At 38.3% G+C, this 19,602-nt stretch overlaps 3 protein-coding genes across 3 annotated transcripts in view; all 3 read right to left on the minus strand.

Annotated features, from left to right (window-relative positions):
• Positions 1 to 8,104, minus strand: part of kansl1l (KAT8 regulatory NSL complex subunit 1-like) — a 44,549-nt gene extending 36,445 nt beyond the window's left edge. The window contains 16 exon segments of the mRNA XM_072444123.1: positions 224 to 313; positions 315 to 403; positions 882 to 990; positions 1,117 to 1,226; positions 1,295 to 1,364; positions 1,448 to 1,560; positions 1,624 to 1,712; positions 1,800 to 1,931; positions 2,049 to 2,150; positions 2,220 to 2,305; positions 2,414 to 2,469; positions 3,289 to 3,457; positions 3,659 to 3,762; positions 4,517 to 4,633; positions 4,703 to 4,847; positions 7,204 to 8,104. Coding sequence (XP_072300224.1) covers positions 224 to 313; positions 315 to 403; positions 882 to 990; positions 1,117 to 1,226; positions 1,295 to 1,364; positions 1,448 to 1,560; positions 1,624 to 1,712; positions 1,800 to 1,931; positions 2,049 to 2,150; positions 2,220 to 2,305; positions 2,414 to 2,469; positions 3,289 to 3,457; positions 3,659 to 3,762; positions 4,517 to 4,633; positions 4,703 to 4,847; positions 7,204 to 8,027 — 2,405 coding nt within the window. The 5' untranslated portion in view covers positions 8,028 to 8,104.
• A 7,250-nt stretch (positions 8,105 to 15,354) lies between these two features.
• On the minus strand, positions 15,355 to 16,026 carry tas2r201.1 (taste receptor, type 2, member 201, tandem duplicate 1). The gene has a single exon (XM_072444124.1). It carries the CDS (start codon positions 15,988 to 15,990, stop codon positions 15,355 to 15,357), a length of 636 nt encoding a protein of 211 aa, XP_072300225.1. The 5' UTR covers positions 15,991 to 16,026.
• Positions 16,027 to 17,052: 1,026 nt separating this feature from the next.
• heg1 (heart development protein with EGF-like domains 1) overlaps positions 17,053 to 19,602 on the minus strand; it is a 29,916-nt gene continuing 27,366 nt past the window's right edge. Inside the window, exons 9-14 of the mRNA XM_072444125.1 lie at positions 19,035 to 19,169; positions 18,843 to 18,885; positions 18,727 to 18,764; positions 18,564 to 18,651; positions 18,287 to 18,464; positions 17,053 to 18,197 (exon numbers count right to left, since the gene is read on the minus strand). Coding sequence (XP_072300226.1) covers positions 18,054 to 18,197; positions 18,287 to 18,464; positions 18,564 to 18,651; positions 18,727 to 18,764; positions 18,843 to 18,885; positions 19,035 to 19,169 — 626 coding nt within the window. The 3' untranslated portion in view covers positions 17,053 to 18,053. The remainder of the gene's footprint in view (positions 18,198 to 18,286; positions 18,465 to 18,563; positions 18,652 to 18,726; positions 18,765 to 18,842; positions 18,886 to 19,034; positions 19,170 to 19,602) is intronic.

Genomic DNA, 19,602 nt, shown 5'->3' on the forward strand with positions numbered 1-19,602 from the left:
AGAGCAAATAAACACACATATAATATAAAAAATATCATAAAAAATCTTCCTAGAGTAGGGCTAAATTACATATTGTGAATAACTCAAACTTTAAATAAAAATATATATATTTAATTTTGTAGATAATACATTTGATCATTATATTGGGTATAAACTAGAGATAAACATGGAAAAACTATTGTAATTGAGTCCTGAGATTGTAAAACTGTAAATTAATCCTTGCCACGGTGTGCAGTCCATGTAATGTCCATAAGAGGGCGGTGTTGTATCTGTTGATTGAGACGCCATAAGATCAGAGTTGAGTCTTGTTTTAAGTGCTACACCCCTGCAGGACTTCAGAGGAAAGAGCCTGTTCATCATCTTCATTCAGGGGAAACACTCGGTGCTCCCAGGGTGCTTGAGGCTATAAGATTTAGAAGAAAAAAAAAAGGTTTTGTGTCTTCCCATAAGGCTAAAAAATGTCCTTTATGCACTTGCATAATTTTGTACCGTCTAATATTCATACAATGGCATCACACATGTTATTAAATCAAAGAGTGCTCATCATGGTCTGTGTGGGAGCTGCTGTGCACTGGAACCGAAGCAGTGTTGATTAGGACAACTGCCAACAGCTCATCTCTTTCTCAATCCAGTTGAGTGGGACTAAGCTCTACAATCAGGCTCCGACATCAAGAGCAGAGAGTGGCTGAACACTGTGTGAGCTCTCAAGGATTGATCATGATTCCAGATAGTGTAAGAGAAGACTCACAATATCACAAGCGCATATGTGTTAAAGAACATGTGTGAACGGGTAGAAAATGTAGATGTAAATGTAGTTACACTATTGTCTAATGTTTTGAAAGGAGAGAGTCTGCATTGTTTGTGGAATACTTCAATCTCACCAGGCATTCCTCTGTGCTCAGCTGTTCGTCAGGATCCAGCTGAGTGAAACTCCAGTCCACAGATTTTCCCTCAAAAACACCATCGCAGCAGGACAACCTGTTGCCAGATCTGGGTCAAGAAAACAAGCAATGCCTTTGATTTAGTTCAAACATGGTCTGTTCATCTCTAATCTCTCCATTTCCTTGTTTTGCTGTCGCGTTACAGACGTGCCCCAACAGGCATTCGTCTGCTCACCTTGAGGAATGCCTACAGCGTCTTTTCCCCCAGAAAGACCAACGCCGTTTTTCTTTTTGTTCTAAAGGTAAATGTCTCTGAGCAAAGACCTCGTCAGTGAGTTTCTCCATCTGCACACACATATTTGACTATATATTATTGTTTGACTAAAGCTTTAAAATGAACAAAGAAAAAGTACCTGTTCGTCTTGGCCTTTCTCGGAGTCAGCTTCATCCTTCATTAGAGCCTGAAGGTCAACCACCTGCCAGCTGAGGGAAAATATGACGGTGACACTGCAGATCAACACAACTAACTTTAGGACGATATGAAAGTGTCACAGTGTAGAACAAACCTCGGTGTATCGATATCTTTGTACTGAAGCTTTTCCACTTTGGTCAAGAAAGCTGGGATGACGATGTTGTCGATATTGAACATACTTCCTCCATGACGTCTGTGCACAGCCCCCTGGGAAGAAATGATGTTTATATGGACTGTATCTGGTTCTGTTTTGAGTTCATCTTCTCTTACCCTTGTGCTTTGCTTCTGTGAAACTAACACGTAATTTTCCTCAAACATCTCATCTGTGCTGTCCTCCCAATATGAGTCTTCTTCATCATCTAGAATAAATCATTTTGTGTTACTAATATTATTTTAGGTACACTATACCAAACTTGTACGTATGTAGCTGTGGATGAGTTGGAAACCTTCGGTGACACTGTCCCCGAGTCGTCTTTTCTTTTTCCTCTGATGGACCTTTCTGTGTTTTCGACAGCCAGGTTGTCTGATGGGTGAAAGTTCAAACACTCTCTTTTTATAGAGCTCTCTTTGAGTGCGACCTGTAATGAAAAATACACCATAAAAAGCACAACTTAAAGCACATAACTTAGCTCTAAATTCCCTATTAGCAACAATTCACTATAACACGTGAATAAATTGGTATTGTGGAGTCTTACTGTTGTACAATGGTGTTGAGCAGCGTTTTCTATAATGTACCGGACTCAATGGAAGCGCATTTATAACTAGAGGTACTTGAGACCATTCTTCTCTAGCCGAGCCTGAGAAAAGACGACAAATGTAAGACAACAGATGATATTATGATTCTGCTCCTAAAAAGGGCCTCGTACCTTCACTGTTAGAACTACACGTCCTGGAAGGCAGCGTGCTTTTGGAGTTACAGGCCACATCAGAGGACGACAGCACCGGATCACGCACCGGATCACGCACCGGATCACGCACCGGATCACGCACCGGATCACGCACCGGATCACACACCGGATCACACACCGGATCACACACCGGATCACACACCGGATCACAGGAGGAAGAGCAGTAGGAGCAGGAACATGACGTGAGACCAGGCAGATGGGAAAAACACTGTAGGGCAAAGTAAAAGTGTGGAAGAAAAGGTTTTCCAATGTACCAAATAAAAGTATGCTCCAAATATCTGAAAACGTTACATAACTTCAATATGTATTTGACAAGTGCTTTCAGTTTTTGTTAAATATGTTCAATGTTTCCAATAGATTTTGTTGAGACTATGGTGGCAGAAATAAGTCAAACTGAATAATTGTACTTTATCACCAATATCTAAGTAGTCCTTTTTGATCACTATAGTTACGTCTGTATGTTTATAACAATACAAAAAGCAAACAAGAACTATTTTGTTATGCCAATGTATAGTCCAGGCTGGTTGTAGAAGAATTTTTGATGATCGCAGGGCTGCCAGTTCCTTTTATTATACATTCATTTAGATTTCATGAGGAAAAACCCCTCGAGATGAATAATCTTGTTTACACCACTGTTATATTATATGTATGTACTTACAGAGGATGTATTTTTGTGATCCAGAGCAAATGAATAAATATAAAGGCTTATGCCATGTTATTAAATTAAAGTCTGTAGTAGTGATGGATAAAAACACAAACATTTGCTCATTTGAGTCCCATCAGACACTCTAATCAGCGTCTGGGTTCTAATTAATTTTGTCTTCATTTGAAGAGCTTTTTTTGTGACCTTTGACAACTGAGGCTGAAGAGCTGCTTTGAAGCAACATCTGACAGAAGAATGTGGTAATTTGAATTAACATTAACATATAAATATCCTCTACATTTTCCAGCACATAAACTGTCCAACCTCAAATCTACTGACGAAATGGTCCCAAAGAATAAAGCTTTAGATCTGCATTAATCTTACCTTCGAGCTATTGTTATTGCAAATAGGACTCAGGCTAAACAATCTGGGCTTGTGATGGGCGACCAGAGGGCGGGTGCGGGCGCAGACGCAGGACATGTCGTCTTTGAACAGCCGTCTCCTTTTTACACAAAAATTCCTCCTCTTTGAGCTTCCAGAAACAAACACATCACTGTGGAGAAAAGAACAGAACGGCTTTTGCGTATTTCTGTATGTATCAAACTAGAAGATGGGCTTTTATCTTTGTAGCAGGAAGAATGAAATGGCTTTGGAAAATTAGTAGCTCAAAGGATAAAGAAGTCATTTTTGTAAATTGTTATGTGAAGATATCTTGGATGTAAATGTATTGGTGTGTTAGTTCTGCATTTTCTACCTATTAAAAGCTCTCTTGTCTTCCCACAGCTGCCAAGGCTTTGAAAGTGGAGACAGGTTCAGAGGTGGCATGAGGTTGTTGACAATCTTGCTGAGCTGTTCACTCTGTAAGTAAAAAGACAATAAAAACCATATTATGCTTTAGAATGAAACTAAACGTTTTGCACATTGTAAACCGCAATATTGATCGAAAACGGATTCATAATCGAAACAGTTCAATTGACTTGCTGTTCAAAACTCCAGAACAGTGGATTTTCATTTTTGTGTTTGTTGTTGAAAATTGCTAATGACATTTTTGATCGCTACAAGTTTATCTTTTTTCAAAGAGATACTCAAGCCTCTAACATGAGCCAATGGTGCAACACTACCAGTGGAGCTAGTAAACAGTCAAATCAGATCACTATCTTACATTGTCTTGATTGTGGTTGTGGGCAAAGACATCGGGGCCTTGGGTTTAAGTTTGAGAAAGTTTCCGGGAAGTTTAACACTCAAATTCACTTGAGTGTCAGTGGAATAAGAGAAAGCCACAGCACAGCCTCACATTAGCTCCTCTCTATCGGACTGTACAGTCAACAAGCTCCTAAAACTGAACTATTAAAACATACTGAAGAACACACTCAAGAAGCTGTTGGCTCTCGTCTAATGGAGGTGGCAACAGTCTCTGCTTCACTGCACATCAAACTAGCAGGTTATGTCCGAGTATGACTTTTTTAGACTGAACATGTCCTCAGTTCCACAGTCACACGCTAAAGCCTGTTGTTGGTTTGCTGACAACAATAATTGCCGTGGCTCTGGGGGATAGATAAGGATAATGTGCAGCTGCGTTTAACATGACACAAAGTGAATTAGCCTCCATTACCTGTCTCTCTATGCTGTGGAGAAGGTGAGTTGGGCTGCAGGGTTCTATGTCGGCCATTTCTATCAACAGTGCATTCTTCATCTGCTGGCCTGCCATATCTCCAAGCACCACACAACCCTGAGAGGTAAACGCTTAGTAACGACTGTTAAGACATTAAATCAACAGCTACGTTAGTGTGTTTTTTACCTTGGCAGAGCAGATGTTCTTGTGAAGTTCCGTTAGTTGCTGTATCCGCCCCTCCAGCTCCGCCACACGCAGCTGTAACCACGTCCATCTGCTGCCCAGCTCTGCTCTCTCTTTGAGCCACTTCTTTTCAAAACATGGCGAGGCTCTAGGAAAAAAGAAAACATAACTTTGCATTACTGTTTAAGAATCATATGTACTGCAGTCTTTTCACATTGAAGTTGTGAGTTGATAATGATTTGGCCTCGATTTAATACGAGCTGTTATTCATATTATTATCATTCACCATCTAAATGTTTCTGCACTCTGGATTTGCATAAGTGTACTGGCTAATGACGCCTCAGCATTAGCTTGTTGTGTCCTCATAAATACCCACAAAAGTACTGGTTTAAATAGAGCTAAACATGTTTTAATAGCGATTCTGTCATGTCAGTGATCAGCTTGGATCAGTCTAATTGCCGTGACCTTTTTGTGTTAAATCGCACTGATTAAGTCTGTTTAGTCGTTTATGTTCGGGATATTAATATTGAAAGCCAATTATTATTTATAATATGACAAAAGAAAAATTTGATTCATCAGTATGAAGAAAAAAACGTGTGATTACTTTGTTTAAAGTGGGCAAAAAACACTTTGTCATCAATGCAAAGTCAAATAGTCACAGAATGTATCATATATCTAGACTGGTAGAAGTCAAATGTGTCCTTGCTGGGAGGCATTGTGTGTATCCAGTGCTCCAGTGTGTGCTTGGTTGGCTGACTCTGCTGGTGTTGCTATGGCAGAGCTCTTGGACCTTGGCTTGGTCAGGGTGGGCTTCCCCCACTTCAAACGCTCACACTTTAGACACTGAAAGGTTAGGCCAATCAGTCACCAAGCAGCTACACAGCAAGGGCAGAAAAATCAAACTTCCATAGGACATGTTGAGTACTAAACAATGATGTATAGATGGACAAATTCAAGTGTGCGAGTCCATTTATCAGAGTTTTCTTCCCGTTTCCTCTACAGAAACATCGAGCTCTTAACGTTACATTCCAAGAAATGTCACTCCTTATTAAAATAACAGCCTCACAATAATATGTTTTGTTCATCCCTACAATTACAGTACGTCATTATTATTATTATTATTATTATTATTATTATTATTATTATTATTATTATTCGATTTGTAATGACGAATTGAGGCTTGTGCTTTGAAATAAGAAAAGCCTGCCTCAGCAAGTCAGATTCACAAATTCCTTTCGAGCACAGAGGCAACATTAAGGCAGAAGGGTTTTGGGGCGTGTACGTTAAAATGCAACCCTCCCATATTATGCATTCCACAGTTAACAGCCAAAAGTGAGTGGGGACCAATTCTGACAGTAAAGGACAAGAAAAAGAACATCTGGACAGTTTGAACGGATTCTAAATATAAAAGGCTAAAGTATGTGCTTGTCAGGAAGTAACATCTTGAGCAGGAGAATTATCCAGGGTCCAGGGGGAGAGGAGATAGAGCAGGGTAAATAGACCTGTTCCTTCACGGGGGGACAGAGAAAAGACCAGCTGAAGGACAAGACCTAAGCCACAAGCACAGCCTGGACACAAACACGTCTTTATTGGAGTTTTAAGAGATAATAAACATCCTGTGCTTTCGCCTGTTGTCCTGTTTATTGCAGTCTTCCGCTGTGTGTCCTGGTGGAAAATGTCAAGGCTTTTTGGTTGTTGTAGGTAAACACAAAGCTAGTTTTCAACAAACAAATTGCACAAGGAATACATGACATAATTGATGAATATGAGTGAATGACTAATCTTCATCATGCTTTGTTTTGCCCTTCTATTAACCTTTCCACCACCTTGATTAAGTGATTCAAGCAAAACTAAAACAACCAAATCCCATTCTCTTCTACACTTTACCGTCTTTTCAAGGACTCACAGTCACAAGTACAAGTTTCCCTCCAAAAGAACCTAGCTACACACACAGAAACACACAACGAAAGTATTTGTTGACGTCAGACGGGAGGAGAACTGTGAGTTCGCAGACAGCTCTGGGTGTATTTTCTAGCTTGTGGCTAAAGAGAGTGTTTGACTGTGTTATGGCTGCAGGCGGGGGAAAAATTAACTGTGTGTGCATTCATTACTGAAATGTGTAATCATTTTCAGCCACAGAGACCATGCACCACACTGTAAAAGATGGAGTGTTGTGCCCACCCCTCGTTAATAACTCTTAATATTAGATTTGTTTCCAAAACTCTACTGATAAGAAACCATGGTGGACTTCACAGTGGGTGGGACTGTTGAGCTCCATTGGTCAGTTTTGTAAAATGCAGTGGTTTGGCAATGGTGACCACAAAAAACTTACTGTTAAGATATGTTAATTTCACATTTAAATGCCTGGCTTGATGTTTTCCAGACTTACTTGCTGAGATGTTTCTAAACCATACAAGTCCCAATGAGATTTGCAAACATTTACAGAACGGGAAATGGCACAGAAAGAGTAAGTACAGGTCATGGCAACAATAGTTCATACTCACAAACTTGGCTCTCTGTATTCACCGGGCGTCTTGGTCTCCACCGCTTCATCATCTGAGCTGGAGCTGGCTGTGGCCTCGGAGTCCAGGGCTTCCTGCAGACCCTTCAACACCGCCTGGCTGCACTGACTGAACTCTTTAATCTTCGTGAAGTGCCGTTCGCTTTCCGCCTGTGAAAGCTCAGCCCCGGCAGAAAAGCCTCTCAGGTCTGAATGTTTTCGCAGCCCCTCCAGCTGCTGATCACAGTGAAGTGAAGCGTGTTGTCCTAGAAGAGCTTGGAGTCTCCTCTGCAGCTTCAGCGCTCGACTGTGTAGATCGGTTTGCCTCGAGGCCCTCTTCTTTATTTGGTTTCGCAGTTTTAGCCCAGGAACCAGCTGATCCAAGCTGCAGTTTTCATGATTTGAAATGATGATGGGAGCCAAAACAGAATTGTAATCTCCATTCACAAAAGGAGGAGAGACACTGTAAAGACTCGAGTCTTGGCCATCGCCACACATGTGCGACACACCAGGGAACATGGAGGAGAGCTGTTGACACTCGGTAATGCTGTTGTTATAAGACAGACACAAGCAGTCTGGACTAGGAAGTGTTAGAGACTTCGATTGGCCGGTAGTGACCCCAGTGTTGGAGGGAAGATCCAGGGCCATGGGCTGGAAGTAGGAGTCGAGAGCGGGTAGAACCGAGAACACCATCTTCTGAAAGTGATCTGAGGGCTGGAACTGTGAGGCCAGGTCCACAGAGTAAACCGAGTGTTCGTTTGAGGCAGGAGGTGACGACAAGTGGATGCCATGACCATCCTTGAGAAGCTTAGTCAGGGCTGGAGACATGGGTTTCACAGACAAAGTGAAAAAGGCTATGAACCGGAGGAAAGGCTTTGATTTGTCTCGTCTCTGTGGACAACACAAAACAGAAAGTCAACACAATAATACTAAATATACTATTAAACCAACATTTGAAGGTGCACTGTGTATATTTTGTGGAGTTGGAGGAGATGTATCACATTGACAGGACATTGGATCTATTTCCAAGGAGACAAGCCGGTGACACCACCAGGCCAAGTTACAGCTGGATTTGTGAAGACGACCCTTGAAAATGCAAGATGTTTAATGCCACACAATAGAACATTCACGCAGGTGGCAACTCACTTCCAGAAAAGTTACATACCATTTTATGAACTTAAAAATTAAACCATTATTGAATAGGGATGTAACAATTAATTGAGATAATTACAATCAGTGTCATATTTTGATAATTGTCCTTAATCAACCTTAATTTGGTTAAATTTAACGCATCAATGAATGTACAAATAATCGTTTGACCGGCCAACAAATTGAAAATAGAATCACTGACTAGTCGACAACAAAAATAACCGTAAATTGCAGTCATTTTATTTAACTTAAATGGTTATTAACGATTGCATGCTCAAATGATACATCAGAGGCTCGTTGACAGGCAGATTAAGCTCAATCTAGTTTACGATTACTTACACAATCAGTAGTTTTATTTAGCAACGTTAGTTAAGTTAGTGGACTCTCTCACTGAAAATGTGAACGCAAAAAAAGTTAAACATTAGTTTTAGCTGCCGTCAAGAAGTCAAGTTTGGGTTTTTGCAGATAAATGTGACAGAAAGCGTGTAATGTCAGGAAACACTGCGCGTGCAACAACATAACGGAGACGTGAACGTGGCTCTACCTGTTCAGGAGATAAAAGGCGGATTTAACATGGCGTCTTCACAACATCCACGGAAGAAATGTGAGCACGAAACACATAGAAGAGAGTTTTTGTCACTTTTTAGCCCCGGCGGTCCTGAATGTGGATGAAATATTCCCGAAAGAAGGAATTGGACGTGACGTGTTGTTCTCGCGCCGCGACTGCAGAGGACAGAGCTAGTGGGCGGGGCTACTGTGCCCACGAGCCTTTTTATTTATTTATGCAAAACTCTTTACAACAAACACTATTCAACTTATTTTAATCATTATTATTGTTACATGTAGTGATTTAAATAAAAACTTGCTCATTTTCCAAGCAGTTCTTAAAGTCTTTGTTTATGTCAGTTTTCAATGTTACACAAAGTGGAGTCAAAACTGCTCATCAGACTTTATCATCTACAGCCTATTGTTTGTTTGAGATTATAACATGTGATGATGATGCACAGTGTAGTCATGGAAACACAGTTGGATGCTTCTATATGTCTGGTGCTACTAAAACAAAACGCATTAAAAATGTGTATGATTATGTTAAAAATTAAAAGTGGGTTATTCTGTAGTTATTCTACAGGTCAGTAAAGCTGTGACAGTATAATTCTTAATTTTAGTTCAAACAAAACTATGTTTGTGTTTGCCTGCTCTATAACTTGAACCAAAATGTAAGAAAACAACAGCATCAACTCACACGTCCAGGGAAATGTTTTTTGTATGAACATTTATTTTAATTTATTGATCTATTTATACAGGGAAAACCCAATGAGAAAAACTGTTTTTCATGGGTACCCTGGTTTTGATTTTTTGTTTTTGAAAAAAAAAAATCATGTTCAGAAAAATGGGCAGACCACTGATTATTCTACACACCCGTGTCAGTAAAGAGATAAAAACATGTTTCAATTATTACTATTTTGTTTAGTTTAATAAATGTACAAAGCCAATAATGAAATGTGTCTCTAGCTCTAAAACAGTGGCCGGGTTCAAAAATAGTCTGAAGGAAATCAAAGGAAATTGGCTGCAACAGCACCATTTGCCTACAAAACAATTGCGACAACCTCTTTACCCAATGTTCATTTGACTTTCAAATGTCTTGAAATGTCTGTTCCATGCATTAATGATTATTACTTGGAAAACAATCAAAAGATTTGTGTTGCAAATGTAAATGCAAATATAATGTTGAAAGTTGCAACAATTATGTGTATATTTTCTGTCCATCCAAGATTACCACTAGAACTAAGACATGCAGTAAGTTGTCAGGAGCCAGGATGTGAACTCATAACATTGCAGCCGGCTGAGCCTGGCATATGTGCTGCCACATTACCACTTGACCACCGTGCAGCACAGTAACAATTATTCTAGCTTCATTTAGTCTTTTGTTTTCGGGAGGTGATTGACACAAACAATAAAATGGGCTTAGGCTGGAGCTTTAAGGCTGTTATTCACAATAATGCATATATATTGGTCTATAGTTTGCCTTGAGAAATCTCATACATACACAGACATTTACAGTACATCTAATTGACTGCCAACAATAACCTTATCAGTAGAGTGCTTTTAATTGCATTTAAGGCTAAATAAAAGTAAAAAGGCTAACATAGATCATAAATTACATTTTACCTCTACAGGGCCAAGAAAAAAGTTTCAATAGCAGTTATTTTATTTGAGATTTTTTAATCATAATATGTTTGCCAAAAAACAATCACACTTGTTCAACAATTACAACCAAAGGATTCTTCAGTGTGACAGATGCTTGAGTGTTTGTACAATTGCCACATTCTGGCCGGACCCAAGAGTGATAGAGATCCCAGTTAGGGAGAAAGTTCTTTGGATTTAAATATACAATGTAGAAAACTGTGCAGTACAAACATCAAACCATAAACAACTTTTAGCAGAAATGGAAGTGCCCAATTTCCCCAGCTTTTCCCATGTATTTGTGAAGGTCACACACTGTTACACATAACATCACAGCATATGCATCATCATGATCATATAAAATCAACATGAATGAAAAAATCTAACAAAAGCATAAAATACATGTATTATTGTATCCCAAAGAAAAAAGTGAATCATGATTATTTTATTGGCCAGTGTAAAACTCACCAGTTTTACACTGTTCAGGCTATTTTTATGCTTTACCATGTTGTTCTATGCAACTGGACAGCAGATACTATCAACCCACACATTAGAGATGATGCTCCATAAAATGCTCTATAAATACTATATATCCTTTGGTTAATGAAGGCCCAAATGAAGGGGCACAAGACACACCTGAAATATGATTTGCCACCCAACTAATAACTAATTTGTTTGATTTTAACAATATTGCAGTAGAGTATAACAAAAAGAGAAAATAGGCATACATTTACCATGCTTTACATTCAAAATGAAGTGTTTGCTGGCCCCAGTGCCACCCTTGGAACACCCCAGTGACAAAGTCTTTGACACCGGATTGAAATTCATCACAAGATTGTTTCAGGCTCAACAGCGCTGCACAGAGGACAGTCAAAGGCATTATTTAGCTGATAGTTAATCTGATTCTGATTTGACACCTGCAGCATTATAACACATGTTGTATTTTAACCAGTTAAAAGTACTCACTATCCTCTTCCTAAACGCAGACTGGCCAAGCCCAAGTGTGACAGTGGTGCCGGTTATGAATACAGTGGTGCCGGTTAACATGATCCACGGGCCGAATCTGAAGTCTTCGGAGTACAATTCCCACAAGGAATGGAAGAAGTAGTAGGTGATGTAGAGAAAGAAGAACGCTGCTTGACAAATGCCACTAACCGTGACTCTCAACTGACCTCGAAGTTTTGCTGTGGAGAATGAATTCCCACCTTTTGCCACACTTTTTATGTGTCTGTGAAGGTAGCACACCGTGGACAAGCTGCTTACAATCATTACAGCAAAAATCAGTAAGAAATGGGATAAGATCAAAGAGAAAGAGATACCGCCAAAAATGACTGTCTCTTGTTGGTCCCCAGAGTGTGTGAAATTAACCTGAAATATGACTTGAAATATCGTGAAAGGTAATCTAGTAGACAAAGTAATAAAGCCATCAATTATCAGTATTATGTACATGGTACGCTTGATGTTTCTCTTTGCCCACTGGATTGGAGCATATTGAGAAGGAACAATCTGGAGGTAGTAGTAGAAGTTGAGCCACACGTAGGAGGTCATGCCGTAGTCCACATTAGGAAGAAGAATTAAAATGACATAAAGAGGGGGAAAGTTTAGACCCAATATTGTCAAAATGTTAACAATGCAATAATATACTGTGCACACAATTAGAAATCCAAGAAGTGTTGTCAAGGGCTGTTTTCTTTGGCCGTTGCCAGGTGGAAAAATTAGACAAAAAGCAAAAAACATGTTGAAAATCAGGTTCAGAAAAAGAAGTGGACCATTCAAGGATTTGAAAGCCCAGGTCGGTAATTCAACGAAAATCCTCATGTCCAAATCCTTACTTTCTATTTTATTGACCAAAAGTAAAAGGCTGATAAAAAGACGTGCATCCAGCTCTACTTCTGAAATCTGAAAGGCAAAATGGAAAAAGGAAACAACAGGAAATGGCCTGTAACTGCACCTGACTCTGGTATAGTGGTAAGCAGATTTACATTAGGCTGGAACTCATCTTGCAAGACATTCTCTGCAGATTATTGTGCCATCTGTGCATTTTTTTATGGTGAGGGATCCTCCATAATAAAGCAGAATGAGCCCATGAGTCTGTCTTTTGTGGCGCCAGTTCCAATGCTGAACTCCAGTTGGTTTGAAGTTGATTTCCTTTAAATAAACAGTCAATATCAAATTGTGTTAGCTGACACAAATTAAATATAATTGCCTATCTGTTATTACTACCAATATGCAGAATCATTCCACTCAATGTATCGAGTTTACGCCTTTTGACTTTAGTGTTTGTGTCCCCTCTTTTTGAGTTATTAGTTGGATAATGACCTGGCCCCAGCTGACCCGGCGTTATATTTAAGTGACATTTATAGAGTTCACTGTAGTACAGACTTATAGGACAGAAATTAATAAGGCACTACAGGTAATCTTTGACACTACGATCCCATCAGACTTTAGATCCATGTATTTGGGTCTCAGAACTCCTGCCATGGACGTTGGGAATGGATATCTCTGGAGGATACTTCTGTCGGCCGGGAAAAAGGCCATCACAAAAAAATGGATGACACAAACTGCACCAACAATAAAGGACTGGACCGACATCATAAAGGACGTACGGGAAATGGAAAAAATCACATATGGACTGAACTTGGAAATGGACAAATTCAACATAAACTGGACAAAATGGGACTCACATTATGGATCAGGTGCTCAAACCTTGTATTTTAATTCATTTGGATGCATTATTCTAAAAACGGTCATCTCAAACAATACACACTTTGTATTTTCTCTGGCTCCGCCCACTCCGCACTTTCTTTTCTTATTTATTTATTTTTTTCCTCTTTTTCTTTCTTTCTTTCTTTTTCCTCCTTCTTTCTCTCTTTTTTCTGTTTTTGACAATGTTACTGGATTGTATCTTTATTTACACACAAGTATTGATTGGTCTGTGTTTATTCTTTCAATAAAAAAAAAATTGAAAAAAAAATTAAAGAGTTCACTGATTAAAGGCGGTATGGACGATTTTTCGGCGATTTGAGAACTCAGGTGGAAGTGCAGATGCCACTCCCCCGTGTGGACTGATACAACACACACGTGCGTTTGTTTATTAGCGCAACGGAGCGCATGGCATCGCTCGTCTCCCGTAGATTTCTGTCCACTTCTGCGTCAGCTCGAACTGTCTTTCTCCGTCTTCATTTTGCCCCGTACACTGAGGGAACTATATTATGATAGATCCATGCGCTTAGGCACACGGAAACGTTAGGAGGAACCGCACGCGGCTGCAGGTGAGCGATAGGTGCGTTTTGTGATTGATACGTGGCAGGACAAATGATTTATCCACGCCACGAGGAAATATGATAAAAATTTGCTGAAAAAATCGTCCATACCACCTTTAAGTAATAGTTCCAGTAAGATCAAGGAAGCAAAATAGACTGTAGATAAAAAAAATAAATCCGTGAAACAGAATCAAAGTCAGATTTCTTTGTCTGGGGTGGAAAAATCAAACAAAAAGGGTAGAAAATGTACAAAAAAATTATTTTACTGGCCAATAATGACATAACATTGTTCTTTATTTTAGTGAAGTATCAATGACTCCTGCTCTAATTTGAACCAACCTCATAAGCATTGCATTTCTGAAGCTCGGGTGATGGACTGTGACAGTGCACACCTGCTTCTTTACAAACAGCATCAACATTTAGATGGTTCTTGTATGCAAATAATCTATTATTTTGTATATGTAAATTAAATTATACTTTCTATATTTTGTTCTTGTTTGGACAAAAGCATGCAGCTCATGTCATTCTTGTTGCAGAACTGTAAGGAATTGTATTTATTGAAAAAATAAAAACACTATGTAGTTTTATTTCTCTGCATAATAAGTTCGAGCTGCTCACATTATACTCTGCCTTACATAAGCCTTTTTTTGAACAAAGACAGGCTTACCCACAGTTTTTACTATATTTCCATTTTTCTCTTTGCCGTGCGCTAATGATTTCAACAATTTGTGTGCAAATGCAAATATAGAGTAGAAAGTAGCAACCAATATATATAGAATTGTCAATGAATTAGAACTCGACCAGCAAGGATTTTTCATTAACAAAATAAAAATAATTCAGATCAGATGAAGCTTTGAGGTCATTTTACAAAATTAAATTGTTTCTCTTTTGGACTTATTTAGGTTGTTTTATCATTGTTCATTGTTTTATGTTGCACCGAATCACTAAGACAAATTCCTATGTTTGTGAAGTATGTTCAATGACAATGACAATAAACCTTTTCTGATTCTGAAAAGTACAAATATATCGAGTTATGCATGTTCTTTTCCATTTCAGTGTTACGGTATTTTTGTTATACTAAAAACAGTTCCTTTATTTTAAATTATTGCTTTATGAGGATTCAAAAAGATGCACAAAGGACATGCACAAGTTATGCAAAGCTGCCATGTCTGTGATTGATGCTAAATTAGTGAGTTGTGAAACAAAATCTGAACATGCAAATACAGTAGACGGACTGAAGTGCACACCATTTATTACAAATACATGTATATTGACACAAAAATCTATTTTCTCCAGCGATGATCCCCAGTATGGATCAGTGAAAATATGAAGCATGTATTTCCAAATTGACAAAACAGTTTCAAGAAATCTACAACATTACATTTGACATAATTATCAATAAGAAGTGTTTTGTATGCATAAGTAAATAACGAGAGACAATGTATTCAGATCATCTTTCAATGGGCTCTTTACAAAGACTGAATACAAATCTAAAATATTGTTATCATGAGTATAATAGGAACAAACAACAACAAAACAGAAACTTTATGTACAGCTTTTCATGACCACAGGATCGTCACACGCTTGAGTGTGTCGTACATTTTTACGATCCTTTGCCTCAACACAGTCTGGCCCATTCCAAGGGTGACAGTGGTCCCAGTTATGAAGACAGTGGTGACCGTGAGCTTTATGTTTTCGTCAAGCCAAAAATCTGACTTCTCATTAAAAAAACTGCTAAACAGTAAAAAACTGGCAAAGAGAAAGAAGAACACTCCTTGGAATATGCCAGTGATGGTGACTCTCATCTGAGCCCGAAGTCTTGTGCCAGAGTTGGAAGGGCCCATTTTCCCCATGCGTTGTATGTGTTTGTGAAGGTAACACACTGTAGACAGACTACTCACCACTGTTACACATAACATCACAGCATAATGAGCCATGATCGTGTAAAATGAAAATATGCGTGTCTGTTCAAATTCATGTATGCCAGTTGCGTTAAAAGGAAAACCAGAGCTATATTGTATTAAAACATATAAAAAAAAGTCACGTATTCTACTTAATGTTGTTATCAAGATGTCAGTACCCAAAAGCACACAAATAGTGGACTTAATGTTTCTTTTTACCCAGCGGAAAAGAGCAAATGGAGCAGGTACAATCTGGATGAAGTAGTAGAAATTCAGCCACACATAGCTGACCATGGTGTAGTCCACAGATAAATCAGTGAGCCATGAAGACATGAATGAAAATTCATTGAATAAGCCATAAATGCCTTGTATGAGAAAGAAAGTATTATAAGACAGAGAGCACAAAATAAGAAATCCCAGAAGTAGCGTCAAAGGCTGTTTTCTCTGTCCAGCATCAGGTGGAAAAATCAAGCAAAAAGTAAAAAAAGAGTGTACAATTATATTGAAGAAAATAAGTGAACCATTGATTATTGTACAGGCCAGTACTGATGCAACAATCAATGTCTTCATTTTAGTTTCAAAGCTACTGTGCTATGTCTCTGTTTGCCTGCTCAACACTCTGAACACTGAAGCACTGCATTTATATAGAATATGAAGCTCTGCTAATGGACCATAACAAATCACACAGCATCAGCTCATTCAGAGCCAGTTCTGAATGAAAGTTAGAAGCCTCGTCTTCTGCTTATTTGATAATTTGTCCCTTATACAATACCCTTATACAATGCCCTTCCGTAAGTATGTACTTAATAAAACATGAAGCACACATTTATGGCCAATGCTAATTTAAAATGTTTGACCCATAGAAGGTCTTTTACAAACAAGGTTGACATTATATATTCACCATTATACAAAGGCAAGACATTATTATTTAGTGATTACATGTCTTGACTTCTAGTAAAAACTTGCTTGAGAACCTGTTTAAAACCACCCCAGTCCAGCTCCGTTTTTATCTCAGGACTTAAGGAGTTCCAAAGCTTAGTTCAGAGAATGCAGACTGCCTGAAGGATGTTTTTCTCAAGGGTTCACCTATGGACAATTTTATACAACTTTTAAAAAGCCAATAAAATAAAACAAAGCAATACCTCACAATGGTGGCACTTTAGTTTAGACTCTAGACAACTTTTTTGTTTCTAGTCAGTGTGAAGTTTCAGACAATCATATTGCATTAGCTTAACCCCAATTTAATATTTAAAATGTGTGTGTGTCATGTACAAATGGATTTATTTAATATTTAATTCATGTTATTTATGGTATTGTTGATCCAGAGTGAACTCACTCGGAAATAAAACAAATACATATTAAAACAACTTTTTATTCTTAAATTAACAAAACTGACTAAAACGTCAGTATGAAACATAATACTTCATATATGTATATATATAAAATATAAGTCTGACTCAAGCAAACAAATTAAAAAACAATTTCACCTGCGAGCCAAACACAGCAATAGCACAGCTCCAGATCCACAGAGCACACATCTTAAAGCAACAGGTTTAAGAATGGTTTAGCCTCACATTTTCTACAACACAAGCTTATTTTAAGGAAATAAATAAAATACATTAGGTATTTTACACATAGGACACAGTCCAAATGGCCAACTTGTGGAATTTGGCAAATCATAAATAGATGAGTTCCAATTACCGTAATCAAACAGTGGGTGTATTTTCTGTACTTTTCAAATGTGACAATTAGTATTTGTTGTTAAATGAAATTGCCACAATAGGCTTACCACTGTTCATTTGACTTTTAAAACATCTTCACACATTTTTGTGCAATGCATTGGTGGAACAAACAAATGAGAGCAATTTGTCTGCAACCCTAAAATGCAAATGAAAGTAGAACGAGACACTGAAGGTGAAAAAATCTACTTCTGCAGTTTACTGACATAAATGTAAGGGGAAATGTATTACAGAAATATAAAAATAAAAATGTGAAATATAAAAAAAAAAAATTAAAAAAGCACTGCCAAAATTGCAGATATTAATTCAATTCAGTTAAATTAAATGTATTTTTGTAAGGCCCAAAATCACAACAACGGTTGCCTCTGAGGGCCAGAGATATTAGGGACATATAAATAAGAACAATTGATAAAGCCATGTTTAAATTAATTAGAAAGAAAATGTATGAGGGGGACGTTTAAAAACTAATCATTATAAGGTTTAGCTTTGTGCTGTTTTTCAATTATGTATATATATATTTATAGTAATTATGTATATATATATATATATATATAGTTGACCAATTAACATAATTGGAAAAAATAATGTTTTTGGATTTGAATGTGTTTTGTCTAATGATTAAAAGTAGTCCCTTCTTCTGGAGTCATCGCTGGTAAAGGAGGGGTTCCACTGGGCGGGGTAGATGCAGGAGTGCCGAGACCCAGGGAGCCCGGTGAACGGGTACAGGCCGTTCCGCTCCAGATCTGCGTTACGTAATGCTGGCTGGGAACAAACAGAAAAAGAGACACACAAACCTTCATGTGACTGATTGTATTTCATTTAGAATCCGCTAATAACTTTTCTCCTTTTACCGAGTAGTAAATGTCAGTCATTTGTAGCAGATTCTTGGTGCTGCCGTTTTCTTGCATTTCTATTGTTTCTCTTCCCCACTCCATGGATATACGGTTTGTTTTAGGGAAGTCTGCATAAGGGGACATTTGCAAATCTCCGCTCTTGAATATTATTTTATTTATGTCATTCTTATCTCTCCTAGAAATATAATACAGAAGAATTAGAACACAAAAAAATACATTTACACTATATAATTACAGTATTGACACATTAAAACCACATAATCTTGAGTCTTACTTGAAACAGATAACTATGAGGGCAATGATTAGAATGAGCAGAATACCGCCCCCTGCTGGCGACACCACGACCGCTATCAGCTTATAAACTGTAAATAAAAAGTGTATCATTGACTTAACCCTTCATTCACCCAAACTAAAGTGTATACATGTTGAGAACTTACAATTTCCACAGTTAAATCCGCCAAAACCAAAGACGCATCTGCAATGTCAAAGGAAATAGTGAGAAGTGGCTTGAGAGGCATATTCACGTTTGCACATTTACAAATAGTTAACTTACGGTACACATGTGCCATTATCCAGTTTGTATCCATCTCCACATTCTGGGCAAAAAACAATATGAAAGTGTCAATAATCGTTACGTGTCAGGCATTTTAGAAGACAGATTAAGTAAGTATATTGTTGTAGAAGTTGAATCGAGTAGTAATAATGTATGTACCGATAATGAATGAAAGGTAAAGAAAGACCTTACCTAAACAGGAAAGGTCTTCAGGATTGTGCTTGTAATATCCCTGCAGACACTGGCAGGAGGCAACGCCGCCGTTTTCTGTGCACGTGGAGCGCTCTGTATCACACTGGGTCTGTTGAGCCACACACAAGCTCTCAACTGAAACAACAACACAAAAGAGCACATTCATCATCACAGTATTATTGTATACGACCAGCGTTTTTCAACCCATAGGAATTGTGGCACATTTTTTCTGCTGAAAAATGCTATGGCACACCAACCCACTACAACTCATATCTGCATTTTGTAATAGCATTAATAGTAGTTTTGGTCAATTTTCTGGTTAAGAAGTTGACTAAGAACAGCCCAAGTGGCACATTGTTAAACTAAAGGGCCTGATTTTGAACCAGGAGCAGGGAACAAGTTATTTTTTTGTCCTGGATAGTCTCGTCTTTATAATGCACCATGATTGAGAGTCCTCAGCCTGGGATCGCGTCCGGCAGTTGTTTTTTCTCCATAATTCTTAGTGAACAATGTCCTTGTCAGTGGCTTTTTTGTTAGTTATTATCCAACAAACTGTAAAGTGGAAAGG

Source organism: Eucyclogobius newberryi, unplaced genomic scaffold, assembly GCF_026437365.1.
Source record: "Eucyclogobius newberryi isolate DKJ021-1_F unplaced genomic scaffold, fEucNew1.0.hap1 SCAF_14, whole genome shotgun sequence".
Classification (NCBI taxonomy): Eukaryota; Metazoa; Chordata; class Actinopteri; order Gobiiformes; family Gobiidae; genus Eucyclogobius; species Eucyclogobius newberryi.

Excerpts from the sequence above, each read along its gene's own strand:
- tas2r201.1 (XM_072444124.1), bottom strand. The coding sequence starts at position 15,990 with ATGGTCAGCTATGTGTGGCTGAATTTCTACTACTTCATCCAGATTGTA.